Raw genomic sequence first — 17724 nt, 5'->3', positions numbered from 1 at the left:
TTGGAGAGAGAGGAAGGGGGAGAAAGGGGAGGGAGTTAGGGAGGGAGGGAGAGATATTATTTTAATTTGTCACTTAGCCATACAACGACGCCTAAATCACAAAGCCAAAAATCACACAAGCTTAAGTGCAGGTGCAAAATCATAACATTTGAACTTGAGCCTGACCAAAAGCTAACAGTAATAACTTGCAAGATTACTATATTCTCAACACAATGAGTTCAGCTAGCCATCAATTTAAAATGATTTTTTTTTACAAAACTGCATCCCATTCATAAGAAACGCTATAATTATGGTAACTCAATCTAATATCATAAATGGTGATTCCCCTAAACAACATATAAGCCTTAAAGAGGAGTTATATCCTTCAATCTGAGAATACTCATTTTGTATCAATTAACTCCATCCTTTAAATCTACCAAAATATTTGATAATTCAGCAATAAATCATCGCAAGCACCTGACCTTTTTGCACATTCATTCAAATGCCCTCAGATCCACACCATGCCACACGAAAACTTTATCCGATTCACTCTGATTTTCGGCTAAACATCTAGCATCTTGATTGACAGAGGAACCGCGAACGCACACGGCGGACAAGGTTGAATTGGGAGAGGATGCTGTCAGCAGCCTTGATGGTCATGTCAATGTTCTCGTGCGCCGTCCGGATTGCGTGCGTCCTCACCTGCAACCCCACCAAGCAGAGGACATGTAGATCTATTTCAGAAAAGCTTATGAAACAAACAAAATCTAAATCTCTATCCTCTCCTGGCCGAATGTCTTCACGATGTGTCGAAGCAGGCTCCCCAATGAACTCCTAGTCTTGTCCAGTGTGAGAAGCAACAGCAGACAGCCTACCAGGCCAGTATAAGTTATAGTTCGTTATTTGTCGCTAGATAGCTCAAAGATCCGAAATGCAATGGATCACTAAAAAGAAATGATACAACAGTATTGTGTGTGAGTTGCAATGTTATCTTGAATCAAGTCAATTTGAATGGATGATTTAGAGATGCGTCACTTCTTGGGAGCAATTTCTTATCATTCATGTCTTAAATCAATTAGACTACTTGGTTGTAAAGCTAGATATAATTCATGAAAAAGACACTAAATTGGAAGCAGCAGAACAAGGTTGTAAAGAACAGATGCTCCATACCTATGGGCATAACATGCACTGAAAATTTCGAAGTCTCCACTGCTTGGGATTAACACCTTCCTTTTTCAACTTCTGAATGAGCTGCGGCCCAAGTCTCTCCTCAGAAACATCTATGTAGTTGTTTGCCGAATGAAATGTAACATGAAAAACACAGCACACCGATTAAAGGGCAGTTCTACGTCTAGTTGTTATAAGCAGAATGAAAATAATGAAATTGTAAAAAAAAAAGTAGCAGCCTACATGCTGGAGAGCACTGAAACTGCAGAAAAAGTGATTTTTTAGGCGTAGTCAGTGCATATCACCAATTAAAAAAAATTAGAATAGTGTTTTCAGAACTGTTTCAAAAAATAATAACCACTAAATGGGACCATGTATTTTATAGAACATTTTGTTCTTCCAGTAATAAGATGAAACATCACAAGGCATATAGAGAAATGGGAAAGTAAAGCAATAACGAAGGAGAGAAGTCATGTAAAAATCGGCGGATAGTATGTGGACTGTGAACTTTTGGCAAGTTCATTAACTGCAATTCTTGTTGGCTCTAGGTAGCCTCCGGAAGTGTCTAGATCATAGTTGTGATCATGGAGTTTTTAAAAATTAGCATTAAGTGCCTATAGTAAAATATAAATTAGTACATACATATTCGTTAATACAACAGCCGCATCAAGTGTATGATCTGTAAACCCTGGATTATTTAGAAACGAAGCTAATGAGTCTGGCAAACAATATGAGGTCATGTAGATTATACAGTGAAATAAATAGATCCAGGGTAGCACTGGCATGAGTATAACTGAATACCTTGAAACAACCGAGATGTTGTGGCAACAAAGAGGAAGTTGACAGGATACTTGGTTGCCATATCCATGTACCACCTTGTCTGAAAAAGGCCTCTGCTTGACCATCCCATAAAGCAACAGCTGCATCTTGTCTGTATTTATAGAAAGGAAATGAATGCATAAGTGTAATAAGCAAGTAAAATGATGGATAAGCGGTGTATCCAAACATAGCATATGCCATTGCCACATAGTCTCCGTTAATAATAGTGTATATACTCTGAAGTGGTTTTATACACTTTATTCGGCATGCTGACATGAGGCATCTCTTAAGCACTCAATCAGTATCTGGTTAGTGGAATCAGAGGCACAACTCAAGAGCAGCAGATGAAGATACCTAGCAGTTAGCACATCGTCATACACACACGTATGGTCTTGCTCTTGGAGCAAGACAAATTGAGGTTCAGCTAGCAACTATACGAATAGCAAAATTTCATAGAAGAGCAAGCTACGTGCTATGAGACAACACATGTTCAGTTATTAAGGAATGGCACAATGACTGTGCTATGCAGGCTAGTAATTATATAAGTGCACAACAACTAAATTTATATAGGATATACCTAGTATGTCATATGACAGCAGACAGTCACCGGGAAACACCTTTGAGCTGTGCACGAAATTCCCCAGGCCTGCACCTTCCTACTATACCCGCAAGGTCAGGCAGCACTGAAGAAATCTGCAACAAAAAAAGGCAAAGCAAAACAATGAGGAAAAATAGAATCGATAAGAAAAGGCGTGGCTGAAACAATCCAAAATAGGACGCAAGCACGTCGCCAGGACATCCGCAGTCACCCAGAAGCGGGCACGCATGGCGGGTTGCCTCGACGGTCAGCTGTGTGGGCAGATGGTCAGCTGTGTGGGCAGCACCGGCGAGCAGCAACGCGTATGGCCCAGCGACGGACGGCGCTGTGGCACCACAATGTTGCTATGCCTTCTCGTCCTGTCGCCGTGTCGTTGCCAGAGGAGTAGAGCGGCGCCTTTTTTTGCCTCGAATACGGCGACGGGGTTCGATTGAGAGGAGGAAGATGGATCAAGGCGGAGTGTGTAGAATATAAAGAACAAAATAAGCGCATATTTGAGATGAGATCGAAATCGAGGAGGGGCCAGGAACCTCGGTGATGACGGCGGCGAGGTACTGGAGCGCATATTTGAGATGAGATCAAGATCGAGGGGGAGGGGCCAGGAACCTCGGTGAGGACGGCGGCGAGGTACTCGACGACGATGGCGAGGTCGACTTGAAGTACATGTTGGTGGCGGCACTGAGGATGAGGGTGGCAGTGGGTGGTTCAGGCCCAGGCCCACCTCCGGCTAATCCACGCACGCAGCCGCCGACAGGGGCTTCCACGCCCCCGCATCTGCGTGCATCCCCGCCGGTCGACGCCCGGTGGCCGTATCCTTCCCCGGACTGGGTGGCACAGCGGGGTGCGGGGATGGGGATGGGGAGCGGCACGCGCAGCGGCGGACCGTGGGATCCAGCGGGTCACACGGTGGGTGGGGGAGGTGATCGTGGCTTTCCATTTTTAGAGCGACTTGCGCGCGGATGGGAGGCGGGGATCGCAGGAGGACGGACCGACCGAGCGACGATCGTCGCATGAAACGGTGGTCTTACTTTCTTTTTTTTAATGATAGGAGATGAACGTAAATAAGCAAAAGTATATTGACTACACTTGCTTGGAAACTAATATGTTAATCAATCCATGTAGTTTGCTGAAATGGCACTGAACAAATTTGTCGTAAAAGGTCAATTAGTATCAATTGATATGCATGGATCGAGTAATGCCAACTGGTATTATTTCAAAAACGTACTCAATAGCCAAATCATAAAAGGTCAAAATGCTACCGGTGCTACTAACAGTTTGCTATTAGTTTAAAGTGAGGTCTAATAAACTGTACTTCCATGCAAACTGTCACATGCAAAGAGTAGGAAGACATGCTCAGAAAACTATCTTAAGTGAGAATTCTTTGAAACCACTACCTATAATCTAGCGCATGGTGATACTTGACTGTTGCGTAACTGAGAATAAAACAGTCACATTAGATTGATTGTTGTGCATAAATAAGACAGGATATAAGCAGATAGGAAACTACTATAACGAAGGAAGAACATCAATACTTTAGTTACACGTCGACACTGTTATTTTGATGGAGGCCACATACCTAAGCCCATGGTACCTAGTAACCGCCAAAAAATTTACGTCGCAGGCCTGCATAAAACATAAAGCTATCAACAATTATATACTTGAAAGGCGACATACCGAAAATTAGTTCTAATATTTTGAACAAAAAGGAGAAAAGTATCAAATCCAGTACTAAGGTTGCAGTTGCCTATTTCTAAACTAAAGCACATCATGGAGCTGGATATAGAGCAAAGAAGCACTGAATTAAATAACATATATGTCCAGTTCCTTTTTTTTTGGTTAATGAGAAGGCGAAATAACAGGAAAGCCTGCTAACATGGAACCAAAGAAGCAACATAAGCAAATCATGGAGGCGCAAACCGAACAAAGAAGCATTGAACTAAAATAACCAAGAGGTTTTTGCCATTTTGTTTGCTTGACCAGTGGGTGAAATAACAGGATAGGCTAGTAACATAAAATCACTATAGCAACAACTAAGTAGTAGCTAAAATTAGAAATGTCCAGTTCTGTGATCTGGTTATTGTTCCTTCATTGGTCCCCTCTGTTATCAACTTGAGAAAGCAACTATCTTAAAGGTGACATGACATCCCAGAGGCCAGGCAACAAAACAAAGAAAAGGAAAACAATATAACTAAAATGAAAAATAACTACCAACACTGATGACTGCCAATTTTGAGCATAGACATAAGAAAGGAAAAAATGAGCATCCAGTGCAAGCATCAATGGAGCAACCCTTGCAACGACAGAAAAAATCTTGTGAGGCTACCTGAAGTGTTAATCCTAACTTCGTACAGAATCTACAAAAGTTGGTCTTGTATTAATCTCAAGAAGCATTCAGCATGCACTAAAAAAGTATCTCTTTTTATGAGAGCCATATGGTAGCATCGTTAGAAAAGAGAACACGTAATCTATTTCAGCAGTCAAAATGCTTGGAATTTCAGGAACGTGAACTTACCTGTTTCAAGAGAATAAATTTAGATGTTTGGGAAGGTAGGCCTTAAAATGGGCAACTCAGATGTTGAGAGTAAGTAGCAGAGTATGAAACATAACTAATTTATTTAGCGAACATGAAACCCATAATTGATGGACAAACTACCTGTTGTTATTAGCTAACAACAAATGGGTTCGGTACCATTTAAACAAACCACAGTTGTATTGACCCAAATGCAGTAATCTGCCAGCAGGTGGAAAGCTCTATCACTAATGAACTAAAAATCGTTATTAGTTGATACAGAAAGTAGCAAAAACAGTTTGGACCTGTAAGGTTCTGCTTTTGGTGCATCTTTTGGAGTGCTGTTTCCGCTGCCATGGCCAGGTTCACTTGCAGGTGTTTCCACCGATCTTGCTTGAGCTGGAGCTTTGCCACCAGAGTAGGTAAATGTTAGCAATCTGTCTACAATTTGGGAAAAAAAATATTGACTCCTTTCATGATCGATGAAATTATTAGAAGGAAGAATCTCTTTGGCTGCTTTGACGGCGAAGGCACCTACATCAAAAACAAACGACCAGACATATCAGACTGATATATCTAAACTCATGTCGAGGTCGAGAAGAAGGTGGAGATCGGACATGAATCGAGATGGAGAAAGAGGGGACACAGACCTCTCACTGTGAGGACGGTGGCGAGGTATTCGAGGATGGCAACAAGGTTTGGCGAGGTAGTGGAGGATGGCCCCGAGGTCCGGCGAGGTGACCTGGGGGAGCCCATGCTTACCGGCGGAGCTGAGGATGAGCAAGGCTCTAATGGCCGCTTCTCGCCAGCCGGGCCGGCTGGCTCCCCAAGCCCCTTCGCCATCACATCCCGTCCGTCATGGATCCACCGGCGCAGCCACCGGCACGGCAAGGCACCGCGCATCCGCGCATGCGCCGCGGCCGGGCAAGAGGAAGAGGCGACAAAACTCTGCCGGTGGCGGCATCTGCGCACGCTGCGGGCGGTGGAGAGGGAGGCCAAAGCGGAGGCTGCGCCGGCGAGGCGCCTTGGCGCGGCACCTACATGTGCTGCGGTCGGTGGAGAGGAAGAGGAGGTGGAGGCGGAGGCGGCGGAGCCGAGGCGGGATTTGTACGGGCTTTTTTTCGTTTTCACGGGGGCCGGGGGAGACGAAGAGGAGGGAGCGGAGGCATCGAGACGCTGTGCGCGGTATCGCAAGGGGAGGGGCGGAGCGACGATTGTAACACAAAACGGTGTCTTATTTTATTTTATTTTATTTTATTTTAGTTGTATTCTATGCCTATGACATTCTGAAATACCATTACTCATGGTAAATAGTTTAAAGATTGAATGTGTGTAATAACTAACTGTTAATTATTGTTGTTTTGCAGATACATTTTTTATACTGATCTTTGTAGTGGCAGCAGCTCACCTGCGATCTTTATTTTGAACTATGTACTTGAATTATGTGAATTTTTTGTTTCAGTATCCTTGTTACGTAAAATTGATGCTCATCTTTAAACTATTGGCTCAAAACAACATTTTGCTAAGATAAAGGAGATTTTAGTGTCCGGTGACAAAACGTCAATTTCTTGATGCTCTTCATGTTGAAATTTCTTCAGCTCAAAATGTAAAATTGATGCTTATCTCATTATGGTTTTCATGTAACAGTGATGATTGGCTAAATAAAATATTATTGAAATTATATCGTTTTTCTGGAACAATAAACTATCACAGTATTATTTTTTGCACTCCAAAGCGTATAGTCGACGGCTGTCGATCTATGTGTGAGTGTCTGTTAATCACGATTGCGTTTGTCACTCTGGCACTGCACGCGTTGAGATGGCCACGTATTATTTTGTTTCCGTTAAATAATTTGAAATACCTCCGTGATGTCCTTGATGGGCTTTTGAGCTCCGATTGTTTAAGAAGCTGTACAGTTCATTTTACTACTGTTGCTGAGTAGCTGGTTCAGAGTAGCCAGGCCTGAAGGCTGAAGAAAAACAAGACCCCGCTCCGCTCCGGTTCTTCCCGTGTTCGCCCCTCACCTGCGGGATTCGGAATTCGAAATGAAGCCCCTACCCCCGGCGGGGAGCCCTCACCGGCGCGATACGCCGCCGTCGCTGCTGAGCCCATTCTCCCGCAGCGCTTTCCCCGCCGCCGCCGACGGCGACCATGACGCCGCCGTCTCCGAGCAGCCCTCTGTACGTACCCCAGGCCCGTCGCCCGACCTATGCTGCTAGGGCGCGTGTCGATTGTTTTCCTTTCCCCCCTCTCCCATTCTCCTTTATTGGCTGAGACGCGTGTGCGCTGACGCGATTTGGTGCTGCGCGCGCGCGTGGTCGCCTGCATTTCGGGCGTCTAGGTCATGCTGCTCGAGTGGTGGCTGGCAACCGTGGAAGGGGACGAGCAGAAGATAGCTGTCGCCGGTACATTCAGATGGTAAGCATTTCTTCAGAGGGGATGGGGAAAATAGAGGAGCCATCTTTGGAGGTCCGGGGTTGAGTGTGTGGCAACTAGTTTTGTTTGTTTTTCTGGGAGTTCGATCTTCTTGTTGAGAAGTGGCCTTTGGAGTCCTCCTGGGTATGCTTCAGATTTGAAATTGCAAATTGATACCTAGATTGAGTTAATGCCATGCACTCCTAAAGAATAGGCCAATTTAATTTTCTCAGAACTGCTTACGGCATGCTTTTGTCAAATTGATTCGACAGTCCAATGTTTATCAATGTTTATGCCTTTTGTCCATACATATGATGGTGATTAACACCTTGACTGAAGCATGGTGAAACTTCTATATATCATGCTGCTTGTGTATTTAAGCACGATTGAGGCTTGTTTGGCTGCACCCCAATCCACATGGGTTGGGAGGGATTGAAGTTGAAAATTGGTCCGAACCCATGGGGGATGGAGTGAATTGGAGTGCAGCCTAACAAGTCCTTGAGGTTTTCTGAAGTAGGCTGCTTTTCCTCTTGAAAGAGTGAGGGATTTTTCGCTGATAAAAATATTTATCTGTTGCCTGCTCTGACAGGAAGCAAATACTTCACGAACTCTATCCTGCACCTATTGCGAAACGTCATTCGGTTAATATTCTTGAGTCCGAAGATGGAACCGTACTTCTCATCAGTGGTTCGCTCAATGTTTCGCGATCGCTTGACAATGGATATTCAAATGCGGTATGCACATCCTCTTTTCTGTTTTTTGTTTCAGGTACCAGTTGTCTATTTGGACAACTATTTAAGTGAATGCTGTATCGAGGAGCACATGTTATCATTTATTTTCTCCATCTATCCTGTTATTCTATTGCTGCATTCCTTTGGCTGAAAGTTATTCTAGATATGCATGTCCAAAAGGATCATTCAGCCATGCACTGCTCTCACGAATGCCTTGGTGTTGACTGCAAACCATGCATGCAGGTATGTAAACATTTCTTTGTTGGATTTCCACACCGGTGGCAAAGTTGCAACCTGCGTTATCCCAAGCGGACGAACTCAGACACAGGATGTCAACCATCTTCTTCTAACACCAGCAAACATCCTGACGGTTTAAAAAGTTCCTCACGCAATGAATCTGTGTTCCGAAAATCTTCACATTTATCGAATGGAACACCCAGATTTGAAGGACATACTTGTGATGGTGATATTGCAACAAATGAAAATGCTGCTGCCTCAAGTGAAGCTGGCAAAGGTAAGTTTAGAGGAGATTATTTAGAGCCTTCTATTTTCTTCTCTCCTAGAAATATTTCATTTCAGTGATGTTTCTTATAAAGTGTCTGCGTCTCCTAGAAATACATCATTTTGTTGGTGTTTCTAATAATGTCTATTTTTGTAATTTAGATCGCAAAAAAACTCGAGTGGCTTGTTTGAAGAATCAAGGTTCCTGGGGGGAAAATCAGCACGTACCTTCAAATAAGAAGGTAGTATTTGATCAAGAAATGCCCGCTTCAGCTTGTTCAGATGTCCAAGTCTCCATTGTGCAGCTGTTTATTCATGATGACATGTTCATATTTAGTGTATTTCAGCCTATTATCCTATTTCTGTTTGTGTTACTCATTTTATGTATAATGCATATAGATGAAGTTGACTGATCTGTGTCTTGGAAAGCAGCCTGTAGGCCAGCCAAAGAAACAAATATATCCACATGAAAAGTGTCAAAGTGCTACAAAATCTCCAGGGACCAGGAGCCCAGATTCATATGTAAGTGCAATTTTTTATTCATTGTTGTCATGAACTTCAGAAAGTCCATGATTGCAAGCATTAGCGTTTTACAGTTGTAACTTGATGATTTGATATAGATTATAGCACTCTCATTTGGTTTCTGGAATTGGACTGGATGAATTGTATTGAGGATCCAGTTTGATTCCATGTGGTGTCAATTATTTGTTTGCCATGAATCGTGGCGCCGACCCTAGGGTCCATATTCTGAATAAGGTCGCCCAGGGGTATAAAGATGAATATTTTTCAAAAAAAGGGTTAAAAAACAAAAAAATTGGCCTGGCCTCACTCCACTAGCTCCACTGGCTACCAGCTAGATTTGTTTGCCTCGCCCTTGCTGGACCCATGTCCAGTTCTGCTAACCAAATTAGCCTAAGACCCCGTTTGGATCCTTGGAATTGAATTCATTCTGATAATTATAATTTAGGCACAGATTAATTAAGCTAATATGGTTGTATATGGAATATATTTGTATATTATTAGTAGCCATACAAGGGAGCAGTGGCGGAGCCTGGAGTAAAATATAGGGGGGGCGCATTTGCCAATTGAACCCATATGTATATAGGTGGTGGAGAAATTAATTTTGGTACTTATAATTAGGTCATAATATATAAAATACAATTGACAACAAAATAGTTGAGCAGAAAAAAAAATTCTAAAAAAAGCAACATAAGAACTCCCAAAATGTTACTTAATCAGCCACTTCTAGTATGCATACTCTGTAGATTTTATACATTGAAGAGACAGAAAAAAAAAGATAGTAGAATCAACAAGACGACGCAGAGCAACATAAACAAAGGCAATAGGCTAATGGCTGAGCGGTGGGAACACAACTAAACGATTGCTGTGTCTGTGTGGCTGCTGTCCGGGCTGGGCCCCAGCCGGTCATTGGTAGGTATAGAACGCAGGACAGGGAGATATCAGACATGCAGGGACAGGGAGCAGAGTAGCAAAGACTTCAGAAAATCACAGAGGCAAGGGGGGGCCGGAGCCCAGCTTGGCCGCCACGTAGCTCCGCCTGTGCAAGGGAGATACTTATATGTTGCATTTCTATGGTAGAGAAGTGAGTTGAAGAGCATGCTATAAGTTGTAGAGTAGAAAAATAGCATAGTGATCTATTGAATCAATTTCCATCTCCCACCCTATAAATTTGAGATAGGCTTATTTGTGAGCTTGAGAAAGTTGTGGAATGTTAAATTCCAAGCCAAATAGCCTAATACATTAAGTAGATTCCAATTCCTCCAAAATGAAGGGATCCAAACGGCCCCTAACTGTTTTTCTTGAGTCCGAGCTGTTGCAATCATGTTTCAAGTACAGATTTTGATGTATATTTGAAGTTAGCATTTTTATTTTGACCTCTTGTTGGAACAATTTATCTTGACTCTGTAGCATGAGACTGATTTATATGTGTATTTATTGCAATGTTCCTGAATCACATTAGGTCCTTTCGTCTCCGCTTACTCATGGTAATGCCAGAGCGTTGTCTATGTCCACACCTGAAGATCTCAAACTTAAAAGAACCAGATCAGGCATGTCTTTGGTTGTTTTTTTGGCAACAATCTTTGGTTGTTTGACTCTGCTGCTCATTCCAAGTACTCATTGTGCTAAAGAAATGGAAAATTTATTTCAGGTCGCGTAATAGTACCCAAATTGGATGAAGGGTGCCAAAGCATTGTCTATGGAAGGGTTTGTTTGTTTTCTCTATTTGTTATGTTGTTCAATCTTAGCTACTTTGTGGTATAAGAACACATGTACTATCCTTATATCTTAACTGAAAGGGTAATAAAGGTATAGGTAATACATGATATCTTAAATTTAGCAAATGAACTTTCCATTGCACTAAGAGACAATGTGAAATACTGCGATTTGCTAAATGCTACATAATTTGTGCACATTTCTAGATCACTTAATTGAGTATGTGATAGAGGTAATTATATGACTAACATAAATTTATCAGAGGCAAGAATGAAATATGATAATCACTTCTATGCATCCCTGGAAGTTGTGCAGTTTGTGAAGTAGAAGTATAAACCAAGTTGTCAAAGTTGGTTAGTAAAGATGCCTGTCCTATTATATGCATTTCAAAGTTTAGTAAGTCTCCAGCAATGTATTACTGTCATGGTATTTTTTTATTTTGCAATGCGAGACACTCTCGAAGAAAGTTCAGATAAATGGTGAATTATCATGACATTCTGATTCTGTGCAATGTGTTTTTTTTTCAAGGCCTTTCTTGTGCTTAAAGCCTCATGAAGTGCCTTGTTCTTGTAGGATGGTTTGATCGCAGCTGTCATTGGCCTAGATTTGCCAGCAGTGCCCAAATGTTTGTTCTGAATTTCTCATTTGTGTATTATGTTGTCTTCAAGGGTGTGCTTTTCATGAGAGAACCGTTTTAACGTTTAAAACGAGTCAGTGATGCCCTATCTAGTTTTCATGTCATGCAACTTGTGTCTTTTGCTCTGCAGGGAGCGAATCAAGAACTGATGGAAGGAAGAAGAGAAGGCCTGAATGAGCATCTTCTAGACGCCATGGGACTCCAGGCGAAGAAAACAATAACCAACCTAAGTGGCAGGGAGTTCGTATGATTTTTGTACGGTGCACTTGAAGTGCATAGTGTACTTGTAGGAGTGTGTTCTCGACCAGTTGGCTCTCGTAGTCTCGTTAGACCATCATGCTGAATTAGGCTTCTGAAGACTATGCTTACTATTTGTACTTATCAAAACATATGTGCGAACTTACTATTTATACTTATCAAAACCTATGCGAGATTTCTATTTATGTGTAATTAGGTTTTGCTAAGTTTTTATTCTCTCTTGAAAAAAGGTTTTGCATTTTAGTTTCCAATCCTATCCCAAACATAGCAAACCAGACTAGGAATGTAAAGCACGTAACCTTAAATGAGAAAGCTTAAACAAGACAGATGTAAACTCTCGTTAGCGATAATATTTTTCGTATGTATCGTGAAGCTCTTGTTTCCCTCCGGTTCTCGTTGGAGCCCATCGTAAGGACCAAGACCAAAATATTGTGGGTCATTTCTCTTGGTAGAAGCTAGGCAGTCACACCATAAATAAAGTTGATGTGATCGTGCAAGATTATAGAACACAGTGGTGCGTGCAAGCACCAAGTGACAAGAGGTATGCAAACCTCAATAAACACTAAGCCTAGTTTGGAACAAAGTGCTAATACGGTGGTCTAACTAGCCTAACCATTTCACTAATCACCTAATCTTTTCTTAAGCACTTTTGGTAGAGCACTAGAGACGAGCCTTAACTCACTAGCAACGATCCTCGGCTCCAACAACATCCAAATGGTCAGCCATGGGTGGTATATATAGCCACTAGCCCGCCACCTATAATAATACCATTGGCAATGGACCGTGTCACGACCCGACAATCATTCCATCAACCGTTATTCCTAAGCCTCTAGGAGAAGCTCCCCAAATGAAGGTCAAGCCAAGACAAAGCAAGCTCAGCCAACTTTGGGTGCAAGTTTAGGACAAGAAAGAAGTTGGTTTAGAAGCTCCATCAAGGACCAAGTAATTCTCACCAATGAAGGAATATCCTAGAGATCATCTCCCCAAAGTTGAGCATCAAACCAAACTCCAAGTGACTCCACGGGTTGTCTGATGTTTCTTTTCAGACTATCCATCAACCCCTGGTCAACCCTAGTTGTCTGGTCAACTCGATGGACTCTGAGTTACTAGACTATCCGACGTTAATTGACGGATTGTCCGACAAGTGTGCAGAATTTCTACAAACATGTAAATATTGTGTTCACTTCTTAACCTCTAGCCCCACATGTCAATTAGTGGTTCCTCTCCAAGTCACCAGCATCAGGCCTCTCCCATTTATCACTCACCACTCTCATCCCTTCCCCTCTCTCTAGAACCAAGAACAAAGGAAAAAGAACAATAAAGGAAGTAAGGAAAGAGGGGAGAAATTGGAAGTGAGATCATGCTTGGTGGAGAAGAAGATGAAGCTCAAGAAGTTGATCTTTGGTTCCATCACAAGTGTAAGCTCAAAATTCTCCACTCAATCTCATGATTTCATCCCAATCCCTAACCCCTATGTTCATGCTTGATGAAGGAGCTCCCTCTTCGATCCCTTCACCTCCAAGTAAAGGCATCCTCTTTATGGATGAAAGAAGGTCATGAAGACTAGCATGATCTTGGTAATCTCAAATCTCCAGGCCTCGAGAAATAAGTTCATCATCTCATCCCCCTCAATTTTGGTCTAGAAATCCACACCTATAGTGTAACCCTTCATCCAAAAAGGCTTAAGTGAGACTCAACCCTAGATTCACAGCACACCCTAGGAATACCCTCCACAAGCCCTAGAAGAAATTCCCCAAAACACACAAAGAACATAGGTTTTGTCGATAGTTTGATGATCTATCCGTTAGTTTTGACAGACTGTACATGAAACTACGGATTGTTCCATGACTCATTCAGTCAACCACGGACTGTTACACTTACGCACAACCGGCCTAGACTTTTTGAACTGTCTGATGCGTCATGACGGTCTATCCTTTCAATTCACACAGAAGCTTTTATCACAGCCAGATTAGATGGACTACATCAAGGGGTTGATGGGGAAATTGATACCACTTGGAAATGCATTTTTTATGGACACCACCTATAAATAGCATCAATTGAAATCTTGTAGGTGAGGGACGTCGCTTGTGATTGGGAGATCACTTGTGGATACCACCTATATATACCGCTCGTAAGATGATCTAGACCACCTGTAGGTACTTGTGAAAGCACATTGGTCTAGATACTAATTGATTGTAAGTGTCATCTGTAAGTACCACTTGTTAGGATTTTCCATTGCTGTCTTCTTCTTGAACTCTTGTTTTCGTGAGATTCTTTCTCTTTGACTTGCTCTATTGAGTTGCATAATTTTCCAAGTCCAGTTTGAACCCTCTCTAAGCTTCTTCATATGCCATAAGCAGTTATCTCATAGAAGTTGTACTTGTCAGTTGTTTGCAATCTAACCAAATCAAGTACTCGGGTTAACAAGCTCATGAATAATTCATATACTACATTCCACTAGATCATATAATCTTTGAAGCAATTTTGGTAGAACATGAATTTAAAAAAAATCATTTGTAATGCATGTCCCTAAAGCATAAACATGTACTCTATGCAACCACATACTAGTAAGGGGTGAATGGACATACATCATTACAATGATACATTTGCTTTCTTAGAGAATAGGATAGTCAATATAATCCAATACATTCCTCCAATATCAATAGTAAAGTCCAATTAAGAGCTTGGTGAAGATGGAAACCATTTCAATATTTGAACACCCAATTTTCATCCATATGAAATGAACACCACTTAATATTAAGTGTTCTTCTCTTATTGTGGTTGCAATATTGTCTTGTTGGCTTACTAATGAAATCCACTTGTTTCTCTCTCCTTAGTCATAGGGTCGATCCCCTCCATCCACTACAAAAAAATACCCTTATACATGACGGTTTACTTTGGTCACAAACAAGCGAAAATGCATCACAGTTAACTCACCATAACGATCGAAAAATGTCATGTATCCGGCATCATACATTTGTTGGCCCAAATTGAGCCATCACAGATTGGAATTTGTGTTCGTCATAGAATACTTGTCTGCATCTTATAACCAGCCCATATCCAAACCATAGTGATGAAAAAGAACACCACAAACTAGTGCCAAATCATCACTGCATGAACATACATCACAACTCATAAGATACACCAATCATATAAACAAACAAACATTGATCATTCATGTATTAGCAAGCCCACTGTTGTCACATTTTATCAAACAAAAAACTATCCTGGTTCACAATCATTTAGTTTGACTATCACAACTAAGTTTGAACTTAAAGATTTCATCTCTAGGGTGACTAAATAGCTAAACATTAGTATCAACGAGCACTTTAATTGGCTTACTGTCCATAATGTTGTCCATAAGATGTGCTACCTGAAAATCAAAATGAATATAAGATAAATCAGTTTTAAGCAAAGATTCTAAATCAGTTCAATGCACATATTTTTGAGAGCGCAACATGTAGAGCATGGGAGTCTAAATATCAATTCACAACCAAGCTCATAACAACTAAGTTCACATTCATCACAGTAAGAGTAATAATTCAACAAATCTCACATGGCATACTTGTTTAAAGGCAACTGTAGTAGGTGTAACAACATAGTATAGCACACAAATAGATGCCTCTGTAGAAGAGATCACCATTGCATAAATGGGGTTAGCACAAGTAGATGCCTCTGCAAGAGATATCACCGTGGTACCAAATGACTAGAAATGATAGGCTTACCTGCACCATTCTGTTAAGTTATTAAGAAAAAACGTATTTAATCGAAGCTGTTTACACCAAAATTTGGCAAGCTTACCCTGGACAGGAAGGAATCGGCCGATGGTGTCAAAAACAAGAAAATCTTCTAATTAAGGGATATTTGCAAGTTAGCTAGCAAATATAATTTGGGAGAAACATGACATCTACGATCTCTTAATGTGAAGATAAGGGCAACTGAGATCGTGAGTTGGTTTGAACGTGAGTGGAGAAAATTATGTATACACGTTTATTGCCTTAGTTCTGATGGTGTACGTACATGAAGAAAAGATATAGAAAGATAAAGATACGCGCAGATTGGAATTCATGCATTCAAGGGAAAGAAGGGAGGCATACTTGATTAATTGGGACACATGGTGTCTATGTGTGTATATGTAAGGCTGGCCAGTTGCTTTGCCATGATCAAATCAAGGACCAGCTTCACGATTGGAAGGAACACTACTAGAAATATCCACTTTTATGACGAAAATCTTAATGACGAATTCGAAACCATCATAGAAGAGTACTTTTTATGATGAATATTTCTGTTTCATCATAAATCAGTGGTGACGATCCTGCAGCCCTCCTTTTCTACGATGAAATCAGGCATTGTCACAAAAAATGTTATAGAAGAGCACAGGGTTTCATCACAGATCACTCGTGCGACTCATCTATGACGATCTCCTTTAAAACTGTGACGAACAGGGCTTCGTCATTGAAATAATTACACATCTGTGATGAACAATATTCGATCTGTAATGAATGGCTTTGTCATAGATCTCCACATGGTACTTTTTCCATTCGACGTGTACCTGTGGGACCTGCAGTTACTGATTCGTGACGCTTGCAATTTGTCATAAAAGTCTTCGCTCGATCATATCTCCATACGACGTGTACCTATGGGACCTTTCTCTATCTGACGTGTACCTGTGCGATCTGCAGTTACTCATCTATGACGCTTGCAATTCATCATAAAAGTCTCCGCTTGGTCCTTTATTTGTCCGACGTGTACCAGCGGGACCCTTCAGCATCCGACTTGTAGGACCCGACGGCTTACGTCTGACGTGTACCTGTGGGACTGTTCTTCATCTCCATCCGACCTGTGGGACCCGATGACTTGCGTGTCACGTGTACCTGTGGGACCATCCAACCTATGGGACCCGATGACTCACGTGTCACGTGTACCTGTGGGACCCGATGGTTTGCGTGTCACTTATACCTTTTGTGTCGCCATGGTCTAATAAATTCAAAAAAAAAACTTCAATGCCTAGGAGTCGAACCTGAGACCCAGAGGAAGGAATGCATGGTCTTTACCATTGCGCTAGATGCCTGGTTGTATTGACATGTCTTTGGAGTCGTTATAGTATTATATTCTTTGTGTAGATGCCCTACAGGTTGACCTATACTGGATATTTCCCCTTCAAGTGGAAACAAATATGTGCCCGTTAGACTAGCGGTGGTGACGGCGGAGTATCCTCGGTGTGCTGTGGTGGCTCTGATGTCCTTTTGGAGGCTAGGCGGCAGGGCTTGCCGGTGGAGCGTAGCTACATTGGCGTTCGTGTTTGATGTGTGCCGTGGCAGAGGCGACAGATCCGATCCGCATGTCTCCTTTCTCACCTTTTCCTATTCGTTTCACTGTTTTGGTCCTTGCTTGAACATGAGGTATACAAGAAACATTGTAGCATTGCAGATCTGGTTAGACCAATGCTGATGAAAACAACTAGGAGGTGGCACTGGTTGGTTTTCTACTGGTATCTTGGTTTTCTACATATATTTAGTGTTCTTACTATAAATGCCTATGTGCAACTAGGCCTGTTAATTGTCAACTGCTTGCTTGATTATACCTATCTGTCTAGGCAAACATACATGCCCTTCGCTTTTGCCTCAAACTATTTTTTCTATCCAGTGCTTGCTTGATTCTATATTTTTGTTTCGTATGCTTCAGTGCCACTAGTGAGTCCTTATGGTATTTTGAACTTGTAACATAACTTGATTATACCTATCTATCTAGGCAATCCAATGACCCAGAAGTTTAAAATTCTATCGCCTAACACCCATGATGTTGGCCATGCTGTTGGTGAGGCTCGCTTGGCATTCGATCTGATAGCCTCCTCGCACTTCCATGTGATTGAATA

The 17724-nt window shown here is 41.8% G+C and overlaps 2 protein-coding genes across 3 annotated transcripts; one reads left to right on the top strand and one right to left on the bottom strand.

The window, feature by feature from the left end:
• Window positions 1-221: 221 nt before the first annotated feature.
• Window positions 222-6303, bottom strand: LOC136521946 (uncharacterized). Its single transcript, XM_066515732.1, has 7 exons — window positions 5723-6303; window positions 5378-5606; window positions 4140-4186; window positions 2543-2658; window positions 1948-2077; window positions 1150-1259; window positions 222-850 (listed from the first exon to the last, which is right to left on the bottom strand). Exons 1-3 carry the CDS (start codon window positions 5973-5975, stop codon window positions 4174-4176), a joined length of 495 nt encoding a protein of 164 aa, XP_066371829.1. The 5' UTR covers window positions 5976-6303; the 3' UTR covers window positions 222-850; window positions 1150-1259; window positions 1948-2077; window positions 2543-2658; window positions 4140-4173.
• Window positions 6304-7023: 720 nt separating this feature from the next.
• On the top strand, window positions 7024-12028 carry LOC136521944 (uncharacterized). Of its 2 annotated transcripts, XM_066515729.1 has the most exons (10): window positions 7024-7252; window positions 7414-7490; window positions 8077-8221; window positions 8462-8732; window positions 8882-8961; window positions 9152-9241; window positions 10701-10788; window positions 10890-10945; window positions 11528-11579; window positions 11722-12028. In XM_066515729.1, exons 1-10 carry the CDS (start codon window positions 7118-7120, stop codon window positions 11766-11768), a joined length of 1041 nt encoding a protein of 346 aa, XP_066371826.1. In that variant the 5' UTR covers window positions 7024-7117; the 3' UTR covers window positions 11769-12028. The 2 variants fall into 2 exon arrangements, with proteins under 2 accessions (XP_066371826.1, XP_066371825.1); XM_066515728.1 differs by lacking the exon at window positions 11528-11579.
• Window positions 12029-17724: the final 5696 nt, after the last annotated feature.

This window comes from Miscanthus floridulus, chromosome 18 (genome assembly GCF_019320115.1).
Source record: "Miscanthus floridulus cultivar M001 chromosome 18, ASM1932011v1, whole genome shotgun sequence".
NCBI classification, from domain to species: Eukaryota; Viridiplantae; Streptophyta; class Magnoliopsida; order Poales; family Poaceae; genus Miscanthus; species Miscanthus floridulus.
The sequence above is the reverse complement of the archived record's forward strand: the minus strand, read 5'-3'. Positions and strand labels throughout refer to the sequence as shown.

Coding starts and splice junctions, on each gene's coding strand:
- LOC136521946 (XM_066515732.1), bottom strand. CDS start 5,975: ATGCGCGGTGCCTTGCCGTGCCGGTGGCTGCGCCGGTGGATCCATGAC. Junction 5,607..5,722: donor CACCGTCCTCACAGTGAGAG/GTCTGTGTCCCC, acceptor TTTTTGATGTAG/GTGCCTTCGCCGTCAAAGCA.
- LOC136521944 (XM_066515728.1), top strand. CDS start 7,118: ATGAAGCCCCTACCCCCGGCGGGGAGCCCTCACCGGCGCGATACGCCG. Junction 8,222..8,461: donor ACAATGGATATTCAAATGCG/GTATGCACATCC, acceptor CCATGCATGCAG/GTATGTAAACATTTCTTTGT. Junction 8,962..9,151: donor ACGTACCTTCAAATAAGAAG/GTAGTATTTGAT, acceptor CTTGGAAAGCAG/CCTGTAGGCCAGCCAAAGAA.